Raw genomic sequence first — 20,489 nt, forward strand, 5'->3', positions numbered from 1 at the left:
GCGGCCTCTTCAGAATCATCCAAATGGACGAGCACTTCGGCAGTAGGACATGCTGAAGCCGTGTCGTGTTTTTTCTGTGTCCCTTTTTCAACTTCCTGTGTGACACTTTGGTCTTTGTTGTCATCTGAATGATCACATGACTGCTCAGGTGTCAATGACTCCACCTCCTTCAAGTAGAGAGCTGACGCCAGTTGGCGATTAGCTGCCTCGATGTCAGCAAACTTTCTGTTGGCATGTGAAAAAAAAGTCAAAATACCCTAAAAGCCTCAAATTGACATCGTGAATCACTCAGTCGCATCTTCCAATCAAGATAAATAAATGCCGAGCTCATATCTACGCACCTCTGTATCATGTTGTGCAAGAAGCGGCGGTGGTTGACCTGCCGCTTGGACCGACGGTTCTTGCGGGGTTTCTGGAGGGTCCTCATCATGTGACCCGCCGCCGATGTCACAAAGGTGTACAGGTCCCGGCCCCAAGGCGCCCCTCGCTCCGGCCCGGGCTCCAGCGGCACCGACACGGACGCTTGCATGTCTTAAGTGAACATCAGACACAAGAAGACAGCTGTGGAATGAGATGCTCTGTTAATGAAGAGTTCAAAATATTCCCATTGAGGTTCTCGTACAGCAAAATAGATGCAGTAAAACAAATTGAATCTAATTAGCAGTCAAAAAAAAAAAAAAAAAGTGACCTGCAGTAAAGTATCCTCTGACGGCCTAAATTTTATGAATCCATCAAAACTTTACAACTCTAAAAATTCTCAAACAAGAATCTAAAAATGCAAACCTGTGATTTTGCTGCTTTTCTTCCTCCAAACAGGCGACGAGGTTTCCCTGTGGACGTCGTCCGTGTGTGTGAAGTGACATCAGTGCAAATACCCCACTTCCTTTTGCCTCCCCCCTCCCTCCTCTCTCTTGAACCTAGTCATTCTCAATGAAATCCCACTCGCTAAGAGTCAAACGCCAAGCCAGGCAATTACCTGAGACGTCAAACCATGAACACGCGTCGGCCATTGTGTGTGGCACAAAAGGTCGCTTGCCTGCAAAACCGCCGTCCACTTCTTAATTGCGCCGCTTAAACCATCACCCTCATTAGCACATTCTCAGAGGGAAGAGCCTACGTGGTTGCTAGTGCCTTTAATTGACCCGCATCATATACGCAAACATCTTCCGAGCGATGACTCGAACATGTCTATGGCAGTCGCGGCAGCAGGTGGGACATTTTGGACAAAAACGACGGACAATGAAGGCCAATTACATGATTTGAGGAAAACAGTTTTGAGTGGAGGGTACGGAGATGACAAAAGTACTTAACCATAAAAGTAGAAGTGACATTTTTGTGTAAAAAAGACTGACCATACCAACAGTAAAAACGTGGTGGTGGCAGCCATCTTGTTTTGTTGCCTTAATATTTGATCTATTCATTTCAATATGACATCGTTTTCAATTTTCGACAAACATGTATTTTGTGATTACACTTGTCATGTGATGACGCCTTCCCTTTTATTTTTTCCTCCATTATAGTTAACATTTTTAGCAGTCAGTTTTCTGTACAGTATAAACAAAATTTCACAACAGATTTCAATTTCTTGGATTTCTATCGCTTAACTACTTGCCGTTCTATTATTAGAATGACACATGAGGATATAGAGCTACTTCAGAATTTAGAGCAGAGAGTTCTCTCCTGGTAAGTAATATGACTTATAAAGTACAGAAAGTGTGTTTTGAATTCCAACAAACTTGAATATGAATATTGAAAACTTATTTTTATCTTTCAGATTCTCATAGCAGAAACCTGATATAGGTATACTACTATCACCCGGCGCCTTTAACAGTAAGAAGTTGAACTTTGACCCAGTGAGAAGGGTCTCAAAGATTGATTTCAGCTCCTCCTTGTCCAACAGAGCCAATCGAGGAGGAGAGCAGGCGTCTCTCGGCTCAGGAAGTTGGCAGACAACACGGTGGGAGCGATTGTGGAATTTGGACCTACTTCATACTTAATTATTTGGAAATCTAAGATTAATCTGTTTCATTCCAGTCAGTCACATTTCACCTAATACTCTGTTTGGGAGGTTTTTACCATGAACAGGGCCTGGGCCGCGTTCAGGGCCCATCCGTACATCAGCAACGTGGTCGGCTACACGGTGCTGTTCGCCTCCGCCGACCTCTTCCAGCAGCGTGTGTTGGGCCGCCGAGACGCGTCAGCGGCCTTCGCCGGCGTGGACTGGCGCCAGACGGCCCGAGTGGCAACCGTGGGCTTTTGTTTCCATGCCAACTTCAACTACCAGTGGCTGCGCTGGCTGGAGAGGATGCTGCCGGGGGGCGGGGTCAAGGCAGTGACGGGGAAGGTGCTGGTGGATCAGATGGTGGCGGCACCGCTCACCATTAGTGCCTTTTATATTGGTGAGTTGACGACTTAAATCATGATTTTGTTTTTGTTCATCCAACCACTTCAACTCGTGTTGATTCTTCTTTTAGGCTTGAGTTTACTCGAAGATAAAGATGATCTTCTTCAAGACTGGAGAGAGAAATTCTGGACGTCTTACAAGGTACACAATTCAAATTTGGTGTTAATTGTAAAGTATTCTAAAATTGTGGGGGGGTTTTTTGTTTTGTTTTTTCAGACCGGTGTGGTGTTTTGGTCAACAATGCAGGTGAGATCTCGTTGGTTGGTCACAATCCTGGGAAAGTTAGATTTAAAGCTTCATCTTGTCATGTTTTTTTTTCTCCCCCATCATTATCATCCCAGGCGGTGAACTTTTCCCTGGTGCCCCCCGTGGCTCGGACCGTGTTCCTCGGAGGCGTCGCTCTCGTGTTCACTATTTTCTTATGTCACCTCCGACAGCAGAAGGGTGGCAAACCTGAATGAATTCTACTCAACCTATGTACTCAATGATCATTTACTGTACTGTTATCATTTTGCTAATTTGTTTGCATATTATTTTCTAGTTTTTAACTTGCTCAGAATAGTAATGGCATTGACTTATGTGATTAAAGCACTATCTCAAATTGTTTAGCTGCAATGATGATTTTCCCATTTTTGTCTTAAATAAATGACCACATGCAAACGGGTGTGTAATAGTATTTATATGAATACAAAAATAAATGCAGCTTGTTACAATTTCATAGGCTCATAGCTATTAATAATTGCATATTGATAATCATATTTAGTGTTTTAAATTAATATTGTTTAATAATCTTAAAATATTGAAAGATTGTTATATATATACTGACACTAGAGGCGCCATTCAAAATCCTGGACAGTTTCTCCTTGTGGTGGCCCACCGGAAGCTGCGTTTGTTCTCAACCAATCACAGACGCGACATTTCAGTGCAGTGTTTATCGCGAGACTTCTGCTCTTCCTTTTTCCTTTTCCCTTCGAGTCCAAGATGGTAGGTCTCGCTAGTTTAACTTTCTTGATTCCCCAACTTGGCTATCCACGGTCATCCTCCTAATTGCCACCGCGTATCTTCTTGAATATCATATTTAGCGATTGTTGGAACAATTTACTTTGCAATCTAACCGCCATTTTCCTGGTACTAGTCCCTTGCAAGCCACATTAGCTTCGTCTCTTGGTGCCGACAGCGAGCTAGCGAAATCAATGACGTTGCACACAACACACGTTCAAAAAAAAGCTACCAATGAAAAACAACAGGGAAAAATATAAACATTATTTCAATATCAGTTAATATGTCTTTTGGTAATGTACTTGCTAAATCCGGCATGTGTTTGTTGTGGAGCTAATGAGCCGCTCATGAGTCAACGTATACCGACTCGTCCAAATATCGCGATGTACCTCGTGTCATTTAGTTCAACACCATGTTGTGTTTGCATATCTAAAACAACAGATCGAAGTTTAAAATTTTTGTGTTTACTTTTTTCAAAAGGGAGTCGATATAAGACATAATAAGGACCGAAAGGTGCACAGGAAGGAGCCAAAGAGTCGGGATATCTACCTGAGGCTCCTGGTCAAGGTAATTGTGACACTTGAATGATGAGCCACGTTATTGTAGGAGCTCATTGTATGGGGTTTAAGTTCTTCAAATTATTGTCTTTTAGCTGTACAGGTTCCTGTCCCGCCGCTCCAATTCGACTTTCAACAAGGTTGTCCTGAAAAGGCTCTTCATGAGCAAGAGCAACAGGCCTCCCATCTCCCTTTCTCGCCTGGTTGGTCTCACCCACCTCGCACGTTTTTGATTATAAAGAACGACTCCTTAATGTTTGCGTAAAATGTCAAATTTTCACTACTGAATTAGCAGATGTGGTTTTACAGATCCATAAAATGAAGTTGGGCGGTCGTGATAACAAGATCGCCGTTATCGTGGGAACAATCACTGACGATGTCAGGATTCAGAATGTTCCCAAGCTCAAGGTCGGGGGATCGTCAACATTTACATGATTTTTCCAGATTTAAATATCCAAATGTTGATTAGCAATATCTTTTTGGGAGTGTGAACGTTTTTTTCCCCCTCTGTTATCCTCAAGGTGTGCGCCCTGAGGGTGAGCGAAGGTGCTCGCCGCAGGATCCTGCAGGCCGGAGGTCAAGTGATGACTTTTGACCAGCTGGCGATGGCATCACCCAAAGGGAAAGGCACCGTTCTGTTGTCTGGTAAGGACAACAACACATGCTCATCGTGCTCAATTAATTCATTGCTTTTGTATGTTTAAACAGAAATTACATGGGTAGAGGACCATATAAAGTGGCCAATGTACAGATGTCAAGCTTGACTGATAAGTCATGTAAAAATTGCGCTCACGCTCCCTTTGTGTCGGTCAAACATGAGCCGCTATCGTTAAATATCCAGATATGGATGTTCTCTTCCATAGCTTGACGGATGAAACATTAACCTGCAGGCAGTTGGTGCCACGATTCCTCATTGTTGAACAGGCTTGAATAGATTTTAGATTGTATCACATGGCAAGTTATTTTTATCGCCACAAGTCGACTCAAGTGCAAATTTATTCTCCATAGCCACGTCTTCGTTTTTGTAGATTGCAACGATCGACTCTTAACAACAGTCGCTTCACTTGATCAAAATTGTCGAGTAGAATTAGTGCAATAGTTGTCATAAGTCAAAAGATGAGATGAAAAAATGTTGTGTTGATTTTCAGGTCCTCGCAAGGGCAGAGAGGTCTACAGGCACTTTGGAAAAGCTCCTGGAACTCCTCACAGCCACAGCAAGTATGTGCACATTTGGAATTCTATCATGAGTCATATTAGTAATGATTTGTGTGTGTGTGTTCTAAAAATATGCCAATGTTCATTGAAAAAGGTGTGTTAATGATTCTCTTTGTGCCCCTGCAATTAGCTGACAAAGAATGATTGAGTTGAAAGGCACTGCAAATTTCATAAAGGTTAAATGTGTACCAAAATGTTAGGAAACTATATATTTATTTTAACAAATTAAATGCCAATGAATTTCACTCAAGTAAAAAAAAAATACTGCCCCCAGGCAAAGAATTCTTTAAGATTAAAAAAAGCCAGTCAATGTTGTAACCTGTTTTTATTTTTCTTTCTTTCAGGCCCTACATTCGTTCCAAGGGCAGGAAGTTTGAGAGAGCTCGTGGTCGCAGAGCCAGCTGCGCCTACAAGAATTAAAGTCTCTCCTTTGTTTACCACACACGATTCAAATAAAAGACTGGCTGTACAAAACATCACTTCCTCTTTTGTGTTTACTTCTCCCCTTATATGGTGCCACAAATTGAATTGCGTGCCAATTCTTGGAACGTGACCTCCAATCCAACAATGATACATTCCTTTGAGCAACTTTGCCATGAAAGCGTCATGCACAAGTCTGTGTGGAAATGATTGGCTGCCGAGGCATGTGGAGGGGAGGCATTCTGGCCCAAACAGGAAGTGAGTGATGTCTGTCAATGATTGGAGAATGTCGGAGGGCGTTTCAATGTTTTCCTTCTCGCCATTGGGTTTCCTTTGCGCCGCTCAAGGCAGCACCAGCGGCAACAGCGCGCACACTTCCTGCAGCGAGACAGGAGCAACACACCGCTTCGCTTGTCACCAGTACGGCAGCAAACAAGATGAGGTACAGCGCTTACTTTTGGCTTCTTTTTTTCATTTCATTAAGATTAAATTAACATCTGACTGCTTTGCGATGACAAAAGCTAGTCTCCATTGTGACGGCTTTGCTTTTAATCATAACCTAACCTCGGCTAGCTTGACATCTTAGCCAGTTTGCACACGATTAACACCTAGCTAGTCGTGAACTTTAAAAAAGGAGCTTTTAAAGCATTCTGAATATATCAGCCTGTTCATTATCAATTGTTCACTTTAGTCGCTTGATGATTTGAAGACAATAAACAGCCAAGTAGCTTGCACTTTGCGCATCGTTACTGTAGCACTCTGAGCTCACGTCAAAACAAAGTCGCCCATAATTACATTGTAATATACTTTGACAAATTACAATGCTTTCCATCTGATGAAATTAATCTCTACCCCTTAACAAGACACTACAAGCCTATCTAGCTAACATCTGCACAAAGCTGGTTAAAGTTCAAGGAGCACACGTAGCTTTACTTTGTACTTTGTAAATCAAGCTCCCGAAATATGTATCTTTACTCATTCATCAAAGTCAAAATGAGGTAATATAGGGTGAATAATGCCTTTATACATGTTGAATTACCCCCCCCAAAAAAATAACGTTAATTCAAAGGTCTCCATTTCAATGGTGATGTGACCAGCAACTAACAGTTATATATCACAGTACAAATGTATACGTAAAACAACACAGTCAAGTATATTCATAAAACTATCAACAAACAACCATCCTCCCAGAATGTGGAGCAATAAATCCTGATCAAATGTACATAATTCAAGCACACCAAAACAACAGCAAACGTTTGACCCAAGGTTTGTGCTTCCAAGCCCCAAAAATATTTAGCTGAGACAACTTGTACAAGTCTTAAAAAAAAAAAAAAAAAAAGAGCGGTGAAGGCTGTTCAGCATGATTCATGGACAACAGGTAAGTTGAGCCACACTGTTAGCTGTCACGTTTTCTGTTAAATTGTCAACCATTTGAAATATTATTAAATTAAGGATCATCTTGTCATACGCGTTTTAAGAGTGAAGAGGAAGTTTTTATTGATCCAAGTTAAACTATGAAATGCCAACACACGTCATTGAAAAAGTTTGCTTAGCTTTCTAATTGGGATCCGGTGCTGAAAAGTGGAATGCCTGCTTTAAATAAGATTGACAGCTTAAATGTTTCTGTTGAGCGTCCCTAACAACATGATGGCGTCAAGGGTTAAAAGTAAAAGCTTGCCCACACATGCCCAAAATACCCCCACGAGTCAGTCAACAGTGGCCTCATTGTGCGGGAGTCCAAATTAGTCCGTTGCTCGTATTATTATTTGACGTGTCCACGCCCTGTTTCAAGGACCAAAGGTGCAACAATGGTCGCGGGGGCTGCTCCTATTGGATCGTCGGCCTTATCAAAACAGGACATCGGCCAGGCATTGATTCTGTCTGCACCGCAGCTTGCATAATGTTTCCTGAATGTCGTAAAAGTTGAAAGCGAGAGATGACCACTTTTGTCAAGTTCAAATAGTTAAAGAGCAACAAGATAGCGCCAAGTGTTGTACTTTGATATATAAACGCAGCGCTGTTTAGCCAGCTAACAATTATTGCATATATTTAAACAATTTTTTTTAAAAATCATACATTTTGGCCAGATAGTCAGCAAAGTTAAAAAAAAAAAAGAGGCTAAATTTGCTACATTTAAGTTGTCAAAAATATTGCTTTAGGAATAATTGCTAGCTTAGTGCTAATTGCTAACACAATGCAAAAAAGCCATGTAGGGTTCAACATGGCTCTGTGTCGAGTCACCTGAAGTTTTCTCTTTGCTTCATCAATTTTACACCATAGCAATTCATACCACTTTTTCTATGGGCAAAGTGTAACAAATTGCAGGCAGATGATGTGGTTGTCGTCATGAGAGTCTTCGGCCACTGTGGTTTTTGCACGTCAGCAAGCCGCCGGTGTGACTTTGACTCACAGGCCTTATCAGCAAAAACAAAATTGAGCACTTCATGCACATCTTCCTCTTCTAACCAAGCTAAATCAAAGAACATTAACAAATGTTAACTTTTGTCTCTATCCAGGAGCCGAGAGCTCCGTGAGGGAACGTGACGCTTGGAAGTTTTCACCATGACAAGGAGCCACCTGGACCTGTCTCTGTTTTTCTTTTCTTTTGTGTGCGCCCATTATTTTTGTCTCCCGTCCACCCGTCTCTTCTGCTGTTGCCATCACTGAGATGGAAGACAGAAAGAAAAAACAAATCAGACACTCCTTATCAATGATATAATTATAATCTCTTGTCCAAATCAAATACCGTCCTGCACTTTTCATGTCTGTCCAGCACGTAAGCGGTAGCCTGAACACGTGTTTATTTAATGACGATTGTTTTAGCGGTCAAGGTGTTGATTTCTTCTTTTTTTTTTTTTTTTTTTTATTGTCTTAGTCATTCGGCCAGTATTCTCGGTGAATCTTAATTATTTTAAAAGATTTATTGTTGATGTAACTGCTAAGTTTCTTTAGGTTGTGATGTTATTGTTGTTTTACCTCGTGGATGTGACTTGATTGAAATATTTTAAACTAGAACCTGACTGGGAGTGAATTGAAGCTAGTTGACACTGGAAGGCTCCATTTGACACTATGAACTGGAAACTGTTGGTTTTCCAAACCAATGAAAACACTGAGGACACAAGGGAATTTATTTTTTTGTTAATTTAAGAACTGAAAGATCTTTTTCAACATTTTGACTCCATTTTGCAGCTTTTTTGAATTTTTTTGGACTAAGTCAAGCTTGTCCCCGTCCGGCGAGCGAGAATGCGCTCCCCGGAACCGTCGTCCTTTTCCCCGTCAGAAGCTCTCCTCCATGGCCAGTTTGCCAGCTGGGGGTCCAACAATAACAACAACGGCAGCAGCAATAATAACAGCTGCCCCAACAGCCCCGGCGGAGGTCCGGGCGGGCTCTCCCCAGCCGCTTCGCCCACGTTGGCGCCGGCCTCCAACTACGCGCTGACCCTCACCCACCTGCACGTCCACATCCAGCGCCTGTCGCCACGTTCGGGTAAAGAGGCCCGGCTGCTGCTGCCTCTGTCGGAGCTGGTGGGATGCAGCTGCCCCCGAGCGCCCGCGCCCCCGCTCATGGTGCTCTACTGGTACCCGCCAGGTAAACGACGCAAAGGGGTGTCGCGTCGCCGCCAGGTGAGGGCTTACCTGGCTGAGAGCAGAACCGAGGCGGAGCGATGGTCGGCCGCCGTGCAATGTTTACTTCGGGGGGTGCCGGTCACGGCCGAAACGGGTGAGTGCACATTTGTTTTAGTGTTTAAAAGGGAAGTCGACCCCCAAAGTTTCTTTGTAATATGTTCTGTGCAGCCCTTCCTCCTCTTGCCATTTTAATTTCTGCCCCCTTTGTAAATGCTTGCTAAATATAACTTGATGTCATAGTGACCAAGACATGCAACCATTTTGAAAGAAACAACAAAGCAGGTCCACACTTGAAATTTCATGTCAACTATACTGAAATGTTCACCGGAGTTTGCCTGTTGACTTTTTGTTGGCGGCCTTTGCACTTCACCAGCGTCTGATCTCCTTTCCTGTCTCCTTCCTCCCTCCTTTGCCCCTCCAGTGTATCTAATCTCCCCCTCTCCTTTTGTTTCCTGACCTCAACCCAAACTTCATCTCCTTTCTCACAGTAAACAAGGTTGTCCTCATTTCATTTCATTCATCCATCATCTTTCTTTGCTCTGTTTGGTTGTTGCGGCCCTTACCCTGACTTGCGGCCATATTGCTTTTCTGTAGATTTCTTCTAACCCATTCTTTTTTCTTTTTTTTTTCCTTTGAAGAATTTTCCAGAAGCCTCCTACCTCGCCCCAAGCGTCTACTGCTGCTGGTCAATCCCTTCAGCGGGCGAGGACAGGCCATGCAGTGGTGTCAGACACACATCCTACCCATGATCAGGGAGGCCAACATCAGCTATAACCTGATCCAGACAGGTAAGCGCCACCGAGGCAAACGAAACGGGCGGCGTCCGCTCGAGTTGCACAAGTACGTCTCTATCTGCCTCAGAGCGTCAGAACCACGCCAGAGAGCTTATCAGGGAGATATCGCTACCGGAGTGGGACGGTGTCATCATCATTTCCGGAGATGGCCTCCTGCACGAGGTAAGGATCGATAAAGCGATCGAACGTTCGCCGCGTTACGATACCGATGACGTGCTCTGATCCGGCAGGTTATAAACGGCTTCATGGAGCGTCCAGATTGGGAGAGAGCGATAAAAACACCCGTTGGCATTCTGCCCTGCGGTTCTGGCAACGCGCTGGCCGGGTCCATCAACCACCACGCCGGGTAGGAAACCTCCGTCCTGTCCTGCGCATCGGCGTTGGAAGTCAATTTTCCTGACCTGTTGGCAGGTTTGACATGTGCCTTCGGGAGCCTCTCCTTTTGAACTGCTGCTTCCTGCTGTGTCGCGGCGGCGTACGGCCCATGGACCTGGTCTCCGTGACGACGAGCCCGCCCGCCAACAACAGCCGAGGCGCTACCGGGCACGGGCCCAGGAGACTCTTTTCGTTCCTGTCCGTCGCCTGGGGGTTTGTGTCGGATGTGGACATTGAAAGTGAGAGGTGAGCTGTACCGTGAACATGGCGGCGACCGATTATTTATTTTTTTTAGATCCACCTGCAATTGATGGAATGTTGAATTGAGTCTTTAGCATTCGCGTCTGTGTCATGTGACGGCAGGTACCGCGGGCTGGGCTCGGCACGTTTCACTCTGGGCACGCTAGTGCGCATCGCCTCCCTCCGCTCCTACAAGGGTCGCCTGTCCTACCTGCCCCCCTCCAGCGTGGCCCCCTCGCCCGACATCACGCCCCCGGCGCCGAGGAGGCCCCTTTCCCGAAGCATCACAGAGGGCCTGGAGGGCTTCTGCAAACCGCCCATCCATCGCACCTCCTCCGACATGGGCATCAGCGAACAACGGAGTCTGCGGCGGGGCGAGGGCGAGCGGGAGAAGGAGGAGAGGCAACGGGAACGAGAGCGGAGGCGGGAGCGAGCCCGGGGAGGAAGCACGGGCGTGGTGAGGGCCAGCAGCCTGATGGAGGACAGGGAGAAGGAAAACGAGGGGGAGGCTGAGATGGAAGAGGCCAGGCTGAAGGGGGGGCGGGGCGACTGCACCGTGGGAGGGGACGCCGGACTTGCACAGATTAAAGACGAACACGAGGACGAGGGAAGAACCGAGGAGGACTCGAGTGAGATGGAGGAGGATGAGCATCAGGCTGAAGACGGGGTGGACCGCGTAAAGTGTGAGGGGGCGACGCTCACCCAAGAAGAGCCTGCTGAAGGCTCGGAGGGAGATGAAGGTTGTTTCACCTACCAAGATGGAGCCCGGCAGACCCTCAGGAAGAACTCTGCCCCTTCAAGCCAGATTGCCGACACTCTGTTCGGTCAAGCCGACTGCAATTCCGGCCCCTCCTACGCTGTGGAGGATGAAGACCTGAACGGAAGCTACTACCAGAAAGATGTCTACCCTCTGGATGTCGCCCGCGAGCGTGCCCTCACCATCTCCTCCCCCTTCCGCCACTCCCCCTTCTCTTACAAACCCAGAACTGTGGACCAGAACCAGAACTCCTCGCGGCCGAGGCCCCTGTCGCTCCTGCAGCACTCGCACTCCAACTCGCTGCCTCCTAAACTTCCCTCCCTGTCGCTCTCTCTGTCCCCCACGCCTCCGTCTTCGCCTTCGTGCGCCTCCCCGCACGCCTCGTCATTCCTGGCGCCTCGCCCCAACACGCCCGGATCCACCTCGCCCTCGCCCTCCATACGCACGGCCACCTCGTCGTTCAGCTTCGACATGTCCGAGCCGTCCGGGCCACTAAAGAACCGTCCTTACGTCTCACTGCCTTTAAACGTCCCCAGAGATGACCTGTTGCCCCCACTGGACCAACCCCTTCCCACGCGAGACTGGGTCACAATAGAGGGTGATTTTGTTCTGGTTTTAGCCCTTTATCAAAGCCACCTGGGGGCCGACCTGCACGCCGCGCCTCAGGCCAGGTTTGACGACGGACTCATCCACCTGACCTTCGTGCGGGCGGGCATATCCAGAGCCACCTTACTACGACTGTTCTTCGCCATGGAGAGAGGAACGCACCACTCTGTCAGCTCGCCGTACGTCAACCACGTTTCCTGCCGCGCCTTCCGGCTGCAGCCTCTGTCGGCACGTGGGACCCTCACGGTGGACGGAGAGCTGGTGCCGTATGGACCCTTGCAAGCGCAGGTCAGTTTCAATATTTCCAAAAGTCAGTCTGGTCATCACTTTTGCTTTGTTTTTGACTCCTCATGGTTTCGTCGTAGGTCCATCCATCCATGGCTCGCCTCATTGTCGGTGACTCGGGAGTGCAGGTCACCAGGTTCTAAATCAGGGATTGGTTGAAGCTGATTACAAAGCACTCACTTCTGAATTATGTCACACCTGTTGCCCCCCCGCGTATGCTCTGATTCTGAACTAACCTGGATTGCACAAAAACAGTTTGAGGGTAAAAGGGAGAACCTTACCGAGCCACGCATCATTAGAGCAGGAATGCAGGGATTGATCGTTTTGTTTTGTTTTGGAAAATGGATGAAAACTGCACCGCGTTGCACATCTGCGGGATTACGCCAAGCGAACCCCGCAGACGCATGAAAATCGCACAGCCTGGAATAAGGAGGGAAGAACAATCGAATGTTGAGTTGTTGTCATTTTTGTTTTGTTTTTGTTTTTTGGAGCGGACAGTGCATGATGCGGGTGCGTTTATGCGCGATAGTATGCATGCTCAGAAGCACTACCAGTATTTTGCCTTACAGGGGAAAAAATTGATTTTGCAAAACGACACTATACAAGGGTTCAGTGGTTAACAAAGTTCATTTCACTTACTTTAGCCTCAACAGTATTTGACGTCTACATTTCATGGCACTCAATAATCCTCTGGAGTATTTTTTATGTTTATTATGTTAGCGCAGCAAGCAAAAGCCTCTTTCACACAGAAGCCAAAACAAGAAGGCACTCATCCACTTTTTTCACACAACTCCAAAAACAATATTGTTTGTACAGAACCGCAATGTGGGGGGGGGGGGGTCTTTTAGAACTGGTGTGAACGGGGCTAAAATCACAACACTAGAATGCACACTTGGATGTTTTTAATCATTTGCAGCCAAGAAGAAAAAGAGGAAAGCACTAGTAAAAGTACCTTAGAACTATACTACTATAAATGATTCCTGTGAAAGGAATTACATTTGTCCGTTTTTGTTTTTTTTTTCCGCTGGGAAGTTGAATGTAGAAACAAACTTCAAATTACAATAGGACTTGATGGAGATTGAATTTGACTGAGCGTTGACAACTGAAATCATGTCAATGCCTTGAGCTTTGCCTTAAATGACCTCACAGATATTTCGGTGGAATCGGAACAACATTGAGTGAGAAATGATTAGCTGCTTTGTGTTCATCTTATTTTGAGACCTGCTGATAAAGTGGTCAAATCAATCGCATGTGCACTGTATCAATCAGTGGAGATGGTGTGTGAACTGTTTGGGTCCCTTGTCAGCACAGCGCATGTTCCTGGTCATGCCTGGAGATATCAATGCCTTTGTATTACAATCCTGTTAAAAAACCTTGTTCAAATATGACTACAAACAAAGTGGACTACAATTTATAACTTGCTCACCAGGCTGCTATTTTGCTTGTTGTATTTTCTGTTCTTTTTGTTTTTACACACAGTACAGCTAAAGTCTACCACAATGGCATAGCGGTCTAGGTTTATAACACGTAGAAGAATATCACAATTTAGACTTGTTGCCAAAATGTACAGGATCAAAAGACGTTAGGTTTTACTTAATGTGTATGTTGGAACTGAACAAATGAAATGGATGTGGGGTTTAAATGTCCAGGCATCTATAGTGGCTCTCCTTGTAAGGAAATTGCATTTATTACTAAAATGATGGAAGAAAATATATGATTATGGTGTACAGTTCATAGTTGTCAATGTTTTTAATAAATGTAACTTAAAAACTGGATTGACATTTTTTTTTCACCTGATGTTATCAATGTCGGTTTAACTACTGCAATGTCACGCAATTGTGTTTTACAATTAGTCGTTTTTATAAAAACTATTGTAAAATGTTAAATTTTTAAATTAGACATTGTGAGCGGAAACACTTTATGATCTAAATAAAAACAGTTATTTTGAAAAATAGAACACGCTGACCGGAAACACTATCTTCGATCACAACACATCGCTTCCGGTGTGGGCACTTTCTTTGTCTCCGGGCCGACGTATCGAAACCACTAGGAGTCGTGTTCCCCCTCCCCTCCTTTCCTTTCACTTCCGTGGATATATTTGTATATATATCCACATTTTCTGCTATTGAATGACAGTCGACTCGGAAATATTTATGCCTAAAAGCAAAGCGCCGAAAATGGATGACTTGGACTACAGTAAGTGGCTAAGTGAAGACGTTATCGTTAAGCTAGTGGCGGCTAACCCTTATCGCTTTTCGTTTTTATTATTTGATTCGGTGTGGCAATGAAGCCGTTCGACACATAGTTAAACGTAAAAGAGCAGATCATCTCCATATAAGTTTGCTAAAATAATACCACACTATCTCGCTGAGGCACAGTTCGACTGACGCAGACATTAGCTTCCTATCGATCGATTCGGTTTCAGGTAAGGCCGGTGCCGGTGGACATTTAACAACGCCAGTGGGATTCGCGTTCCACAGCGTCTTATTCTTTTAAAATACTTCTAATCTGTTAAGAACCGCGTGTTATTGTTGTGTAGGATTCAGGGTGTGGGCGTGGTTTTTTGGGGGTGGGGTGGGGGTCACATTTTTTGTTTTGGTTTAATCTGATGTTACTTCCAGCACGGTGAACGAGTGATTGTGGATTCAAATCTGTGCTTAGTATCAGTTAACCTAACAAGGTTAATAAAACAGTCACAATTAATTGAAAGGTTTTCAAGAACACGCTTTTGTGAAGTTGTGGGAAGCTGAAGTAGCCAGAGAAGTAATCTTGAACACGGTATAGAATAGAAAATACATTTTGTCTGTTAAATTTAATCTTGCCCTCTAGCCTATGCAGTTGTTTCCCCCCTCTCTTTTTTGTTTTGTAATTACAATGGCACTAATCTGTCATCCCCAACAATGCCCTTGGTGATTTATTTTAAGCTAATAAAGAGCACCCCCCCCCCCCCCCTCCTTTTATATTGTCAGAGCTGTGTTTGTCGTATTCACAGTGGCAGAGCTAACAGGCTCATTCTTCTCTGTTCACCCCCACACCCATAGTCCCAGTAGACCTGAGCCCAGAGGAGCGCTCGGAGCTGGAGGACATCCGCAGGAGGAAGGGGGTCCTGCTGCTGGAGATTCAACGGCTCCGCGAGGAGCTCAGGGAGGCCATTTTGGAGGTGGAAGGGCTTGAGGCCAGCACGGAGGGCAGGTGAGGAGCGAACATGGTGTTTATTGTTGTACATAAGGAAACAATGGTTCAAGCAATTTTAGTAATGTCAACTGCTCACATGTGAATCGAATCATGCTTTAATGCACGCCACCTATTGCTATTGGCGTTTTTAATACAGTGGAACAGCCAAGGTTCCAATCTAGAGTATGCTGGCTAATATCCAACCTGTTCATATTTTGACAATATTACATAAGGACTTCTAATTGTTGGACCTTCAATGTGATATGTTCCACTGTGTACGTCTTTTTATAGTAGTAATCGCACCTTGTCTTCTGTCCATTGTGCAGTAAAACCCTTCAGAAAAATAGGCATGTTGCAATGGGAAGGAAGAAGTTTAACATGGATCCCAAAAAGGTAGGAAAGTTCAAATGTTGCTTGTAGACTCTTCATGGGGAGCTTGGATGGTGACAAAGTGCGTGTTTGGCTTCACAGGGCATCGTATTTCTCGTGGAGAACGAGCTGCTCAGACACACTCCGGAGGACATCGCTCAGTTCCTTTACAAAGGAGAAGGCCTCAACAAGACGGCCATCGGCGATTACCTCGGGGAAAGGTGGCCCATTTTAATCTACTCTGAGTCTCCATCTCATTCCATCCCTTTTTTTGAATGCTTCCGTCACTGCTCTGCTGCAGGGACGACTTCAACATCAAAGTCCTCCAGGCTTTCGTTGACCTGCACGAGTTCACAGATCTTAACCTGGTCCAGGCCCTCAGGTAAGTCAGCGTCAACTCTGAAAATGAAAACTAATTAAGTGTCTGGTTTGGGATCCTGGCACACGAAGCCAGACAAACATTCGGCGTAATGGAAAGTACCAAACTCTCGCATGCCATGCGCACCTCACCCAAATGAATACCATTTCATAATCGAGACGATTTAATGATAAACTTAGTATAAGCTGCCATTTGGTCTATGATGCACAAAAAGCTGCATTTTAAATGTATGCTGTGGTAACTGACATGTTTGCAGGCAATTTTTGTGGAGTTTCCGTCTGCCCGGTGAAGCCCAGAAGATTGACAGAATGATGGAAGCCTTTGCTCAGAGATATTGTCGTTGTAACCCCGGCGTCTTCCAGAGCACTGGTGCATACTCACACGCACAGCATTTCGATGATTCATTTCCTCTCATTTCTAAAATAATGAGGAAGAAAAAAAAACTGTGACTGAACTCGGCACTGTTTGCAGACACGTGTTACGTGCTGTCGTTCGCCATCATCATGCTCAATACCAGCCTCCACAACCCCAACGTGAGGGACAAACCGGGCCTGGACCGCTTCATCTCCATGAACCGCGGCATCAACGACGGAGGGGACCTGCCCGAGGACCTGCTGCGAGTACGCTTAACGACGGCGTGAACGTCCAGGCGGCACTCTGACACGATTCTTCCCTCCTCACCCCAGAACCTGTACGAAAGCATCAAAAATGAGCCCTTTAAGATCCCCGAGGACGACGGCAACGACCTGACGCACACCTTCTTCAACCCCGACAGAGAGGGCTGGCTGCTCAAGCTCGGTGAGAGCAACGCGGCTCACAAATCCAACCCTGGATGTGGGAAAGTTTGCTATTCTCATCCAAGTTTTTTTTTTTTTGTGCTGGGTGGGTGGGTCTGTGTCTGTCCGCCCGAAGACAAAATGGCCAAGAGGGGCACGATGTGGAGCTGTTGTTGCATGGCATGGCGGGGGCTTGTCATGTGTGTCACTAATGTATCATGTCCTCCTCTCTCTCTCTTCCTCTCTGGTCGCCCTCTAAATAAATTCGTCTTCCGCTTCTTCCCCTGCGATTTCCGCCTTCCGCTGCCGCTGCTTGTTTTCTCAGGAGGTATGTACTGACGCAAGTTCTCGTTGTCGTGCATGGGAAGGTAGATAGCTAGAAGGTGAACGCTTAGCGCGGGCCACGCCGTCTGACTCTCAGCGCTTGCTTTCAGGGGGACGAGTGAAAACCTGGAAGAGGCGATGGTTCATCCTCACGGACAACTGTCTCTACTACTTTGAATACACAACAGTAAGTCGGCACACTTCACGAATGAAATCTAGTGTGTTGAAAAAGAGACAATTTGTATGCAGGCAACAATCGGTTGGAGCTCCTTTTGGAGTTGCGCTATGAAAGGATTCATGACATCCAAATGTTTTGAACACTTTAGAAGTAGAACTGGTCGGGTGGCTTGCGCACTGCTTAAAATAATCCCAAAGCCCTTACGAGGCGACATATTTACTGATGGCTTGTGTGAGGTTTTTTTTTTTTTTTTTTAATGGTCGTACACGTTGCTTTCCCAACTGTGCTCTTAAGTGAGCGCGTGTTTGTGTGTGTGCTCGAACCAACAGGACAAAGAACCTCGAGGCATCATCCCCTTGGAGAACCTCAGCATCCGTGAGGTGGAGGACCCACGCAAACCTGTAAGATTGCATTCCACACGGCTCATTATTTGTTTAGCCCAGACTGGATTTTGTTTCGCATGCTTGGCAGAATTCCAATTTTATTTTATTTTTTTGCTGTCAAGCTGCACAATTGGACTGTCTGTGGAACAAATGAAAGTAGAGCTGTTACATATGGATGAGAAAATGGAAACGTGTTGGATACCAACAGAACAATCGTTAAGAAATATATTTTCATTCAGACATGGAAATATATCCAAAATATTTATGACATGATGTAAGCATCACATGACAATTGGTTACTTGGATCTGCCGTGTAAAATTGAGCCTTCATGACCCAGTCGCTGTCGTCTGGTCCCGACAGAACTGCTTCGAGTTGTACATCCCCAACAACCGCGGTCAGCTGATCAAGGCGTGCAAGACTGAAGCGGACGGCAGGGTGGTGGAGGGGAACCACATGGTGTACCGCATCTCCGCCCCCACGCCCGAGGAGAAGGATGAGTGGATCCACAGTATCAAGTATGGCAGCAAAATGCTAAAGAATGCAGATTGTCTCCTGGTGTACCGCTAGAAATTAGATTACAGAAGATAGCTGACTTTATTGAAGGCCAATTTTCACATTTTGTAGATCCACTCGGGAGGGAAATATTTCCTAATTTATTTTTGGTGTGTCACGTCAGATCTGCAGTCAGCGTGGACCCATTCTATGAAATGCTCGCTGCCAGGAAGAAACGTATATCGCTGAAGAAGAAAGAAGAGCAGCCCTAGAGTATTACCGCCGCCCTTCCTCTTTGGTTTTTTTTTGTTTTTTTAAATCCTCATCTTCCTTCCTCCACACTACTTCATTGCAGTGGCCGCCATGTTGAACACACTTGCGGCCCTTCATGCCGTCCTCTAAACACTTCTGAGGAACTCTATGAAAACGCCCCATATGTCAAAGCCACAAATGCTCCTCATATCCAGAGTTTCCCCAAGTGCGCGCAATCTATTTGTCCTCTCTTTTTCGTCCTCTGGCGCACTCTCTGAAACGCCCTAAGATGCCACAAAGGCTGAGAGACAAAGCTTTGTCGTTACATAAAAGGCTTGCTTTGGCGCCATCCTGTGGTGTCAAGGAACTGTGCTGAAGTGACAGGAGGAGCTTCAGCCACAAAATGGTGCCAAAGCACTACTTTTTTATTAGACAGTGCTTTGACACTATCATGAGACATCTTGTGATTTTTCAGAAAAGGCACCAAGAAGTGGATAACAGCAGATAGGTTTATTTAAAAAAAAGTAATTTATGGTAGGGGGAACATGGTATATCCAAAAAATCGAAACGCCCCTCCCTCCCACATTCCAGCTTTACACCAGCCTACGATCTTGACAAATAGATGAAGATGTGACATTTTGACATCCTCCTCAACTGGCCTCTTGTCAAAGGCAACTCATGACTATGGACAACTTTTTTTTTTTTCCTTTTTTGGTTCTTGTAAATAGATGTTAGCATTATTTGTTTATTGCTCACTTGTAGAGACCATGTTTAATTTATTGTTCCCATTTTGTACGAGCTACTGTTTGGAGCGCATGTTGACAGGCGTGAAGTCGTCAAGAAGTCCGTAGCGTGTGCCTCGTTGCCTAGAAGAAGAGACAGCAGAATATTTGTCGCTTAGCCTGGTGAAGCACAAGCGCCCCATGAAATCATGAGACACTTTTTCTCGCGTTCCTTCCTTCGCTTTCCGGTGTCCACCGAACACAAAATGTCCGCCGATCCATCCAGGGAAAACGCGTTCTTGTTTTAGATGAATCGGATCCGATGTGTTGATGATTTTTGTAGACTGTAAGAAAACTAGAAGTACCTTTTTTTTTTTTTATGGCACTTTACCCGTTGTTACGGCTGATGTGCGTCGGTGAACTGGCTCACCAGAGCAAGGCTGAGGAAGTGTTATTAAAAAACAATCATTCATCTGATTTTGTAAGACTTTAAAAACAGACTCGCCACTGCACATTGTGATATAAAACACAATTACCTGCTCGGTTCAAACCTCAGCAGTTCACAACCTTCATGCTGTTCTTTTTAGTTCTTCATGAAATCAAGTAGCATGAAGCTGAATGATGACGCCCATCGTATTTGGACCTTAACAGCCGTCGCGGCAGCTAAGCTGATGAACAAAAACTTTGTGAGTTGCCTTTATGTTAGTCCTTTCTCTCCCAAAGCTTAGAGAGGCCCAGCCTTCCGTCAGTTCCGTTAGTGCTTCTGCGTTTTTGCCTGCGGGCTTTCTCGACCTTCTGGGAATTCTTGAAGTGCAAAGTTGCCAAAAAACAAAACAACAGTGATTCCGAACAGCAAAATGTTGCAAAACAGTGCACATTGAAACTCTTTTCTTTCTGAGCCACCCACCTCTTTCTGAAAAATAATGTCTTTATTTTCTATTTATTTATTTACTTATGGCAAGGTGAAGACAAAGCTAGAGATGATGTAAATGTAGCAAATGGCGCATACCACACACATTGGTGCCAGTAAACAACTGTGTAACAATAAAAAGGTGATGATTGACTGTTGATTGATGTGTGTTCATATTCAGATTCATTTGAGCAAACTAAAATTTGGAGATTTTGAATTTTGTAGGTGGATTTTTTTTCTTTTAACCACC

The 20,489-nt window shown here is 45.2% G+C and overlaps 4 protein-coding genes across 6 annotated transcripts; all 4 read left to right on the forward strand.

Moving 5' to 3' along the window:
- Window positions 1-1,156: 1,156 nt before the first annotated feature.
- Window positions 1,157-2,967, forward strand: LOC147052362 (mpv17-like protein). 2 transcript variants are annotated; one of them, XM_085919035.1, is made up of 7 exons: window positions 1,157-1,209; window positions 1,627-1,683; window positions 1,775-1,830; window positions 1,901-2,399; window positions 2,475-2,545; window positions 2,621-2,650; window positions 2,746-2,967. In XM_085919035.1, the coding sequence occupies exons 4-7, from the start codon at window positions 2,078-2,080 to the stop codon at window positions 2,863-2,865; spliced, it is 543 nt and encodes a 180-aa protein (XP_085775161.1). In that variant the 5' UTR covers window positions 1,157-1,209; window positions 1,627-1,683; window positions 1,775-1,830; window positions 1,901-2,077; the 3' UTR covers window positions 2,866-2,967. The 2 variants fall into 2 exon arrangements, with proteins under 2 accessions (XP_085775161.1, XP_085775162.1); XM_085919036.1 differs by lacking the exon at window positions 1,157-1,209 and having other exon boundaries at window positions 1,557-1,683; window positions 1,775-1,800.
- Window positions 2,968-3,314: 347 nt separating this feature from the next.
- rpl18 (ribosomal protein L18) lies at window positions 3,315-5,654 on the forward strand. The gene is made up of 7 exons (XM_085918091.1): window positions 3,315-3,388; window positions 3,884-3,970; window positions 4,056-4,163; window positions 4,270-4,368; window positions 4,482-4,605; window positions 5,109-5,178; window positions 5,520-5,654. Exons 1-7 carry the CDS (start codon window positions 3,386-3,388, stop codon window positions 5,593-5,595), a joined length of 567 nt encoding a protein of 188 aa, XP_085774217.1. The 5' UTR covers window positions 3,315-3,385; the 3' UTR covers window positions 5,596-5,654.
- A 47-nt stretch (window positions 5,655-5,701) lies between these two features.
- sphk2 (sphingosine kinase 2) lies at window positions 5,702-14,052 on the forward strand. Of its 2 annotated transcripts, XM_085918089.1 has the most exons (9): window positions 5,702-5,853; window positions 5,943-6,037; window positions 8,112-9,316; window positions 9,861-10,010; window positions 10,084-10,178; window positions 10,247-10,362; window positions 10,428-10,637; window positions 10,755-12,282; window positions 12,360-14,052. In XM_085918089.1, exons 3-9 carry the CDS (start codon window positions 8,839-8,841, stop codon window positions 12,420-12,422), a joined length of 2,640 nt encoding a protein of 879 aa, XP_085774215.1. In that variant the 5' UTR covers window positions 5,702-5,853; window positions 5,943-6,037; window positions 8,112-8,838; the 3' UTR covers window positions 12,423-14,052. The 2 variants fall into 2 exon arrangements, with proteins under 2 accessions (XP_085774215.1, XP_085774216.1); XM_085918090.1 differs by lacking the exons at window positions 5,702-5,853; window positions 5,943-6,037 and adding an exon at window positions 6,061-6,973.
- Window positions 14,053-14,276: 224 nt separating this feature from the next.
- On the forward strand, window positions 14,277-20,397 carry cyth2 (cytohesin 2). The gene is made up of 12 exons (XM_085917665.1): window positions 14,277-14,475; window positions 15,321-15,471; window positions 15,780-15,846; window positions 15,925-16,043; window positions 16,124-16,204; window positions 16,458-16,570; window positions 16,673-16,821; window positions 16,888-16,999; window positions 17,412-17,488; window positions 17,809-17,880; window positions 18,224-18,378; window positions 18,540-20,397. The coding sequence occupies exons 1-12, from the start codon at window positions 14,409-14,411 to the stop codon at window positions 18,625-18,627; spliced, it is 1,251 nt and encodes a 416-aa protein (XP_085773791.1). The 5' UTR covers window positions 14,277-14,408; the 3' UTR covers window positions 18,628-20,397.
- Window positions 20,398-20,489: the final 92 nt, after the last annotated feature.

This window comes from Syngnathus leptorhynchus, chromosome 8, assembly GCF_054491065.1.
Source record: "Syngnathus leptorhynchus isolate UIUO chromosome 8, UIUO_Slep, whole genome shotgun sequence".
NCBI lineage: Eukaryota > Metazoa > Chordata > Actinopteri > Syngnathiformes > Syngnathidae > Syngnathus > Syngnathus leptorhynchus.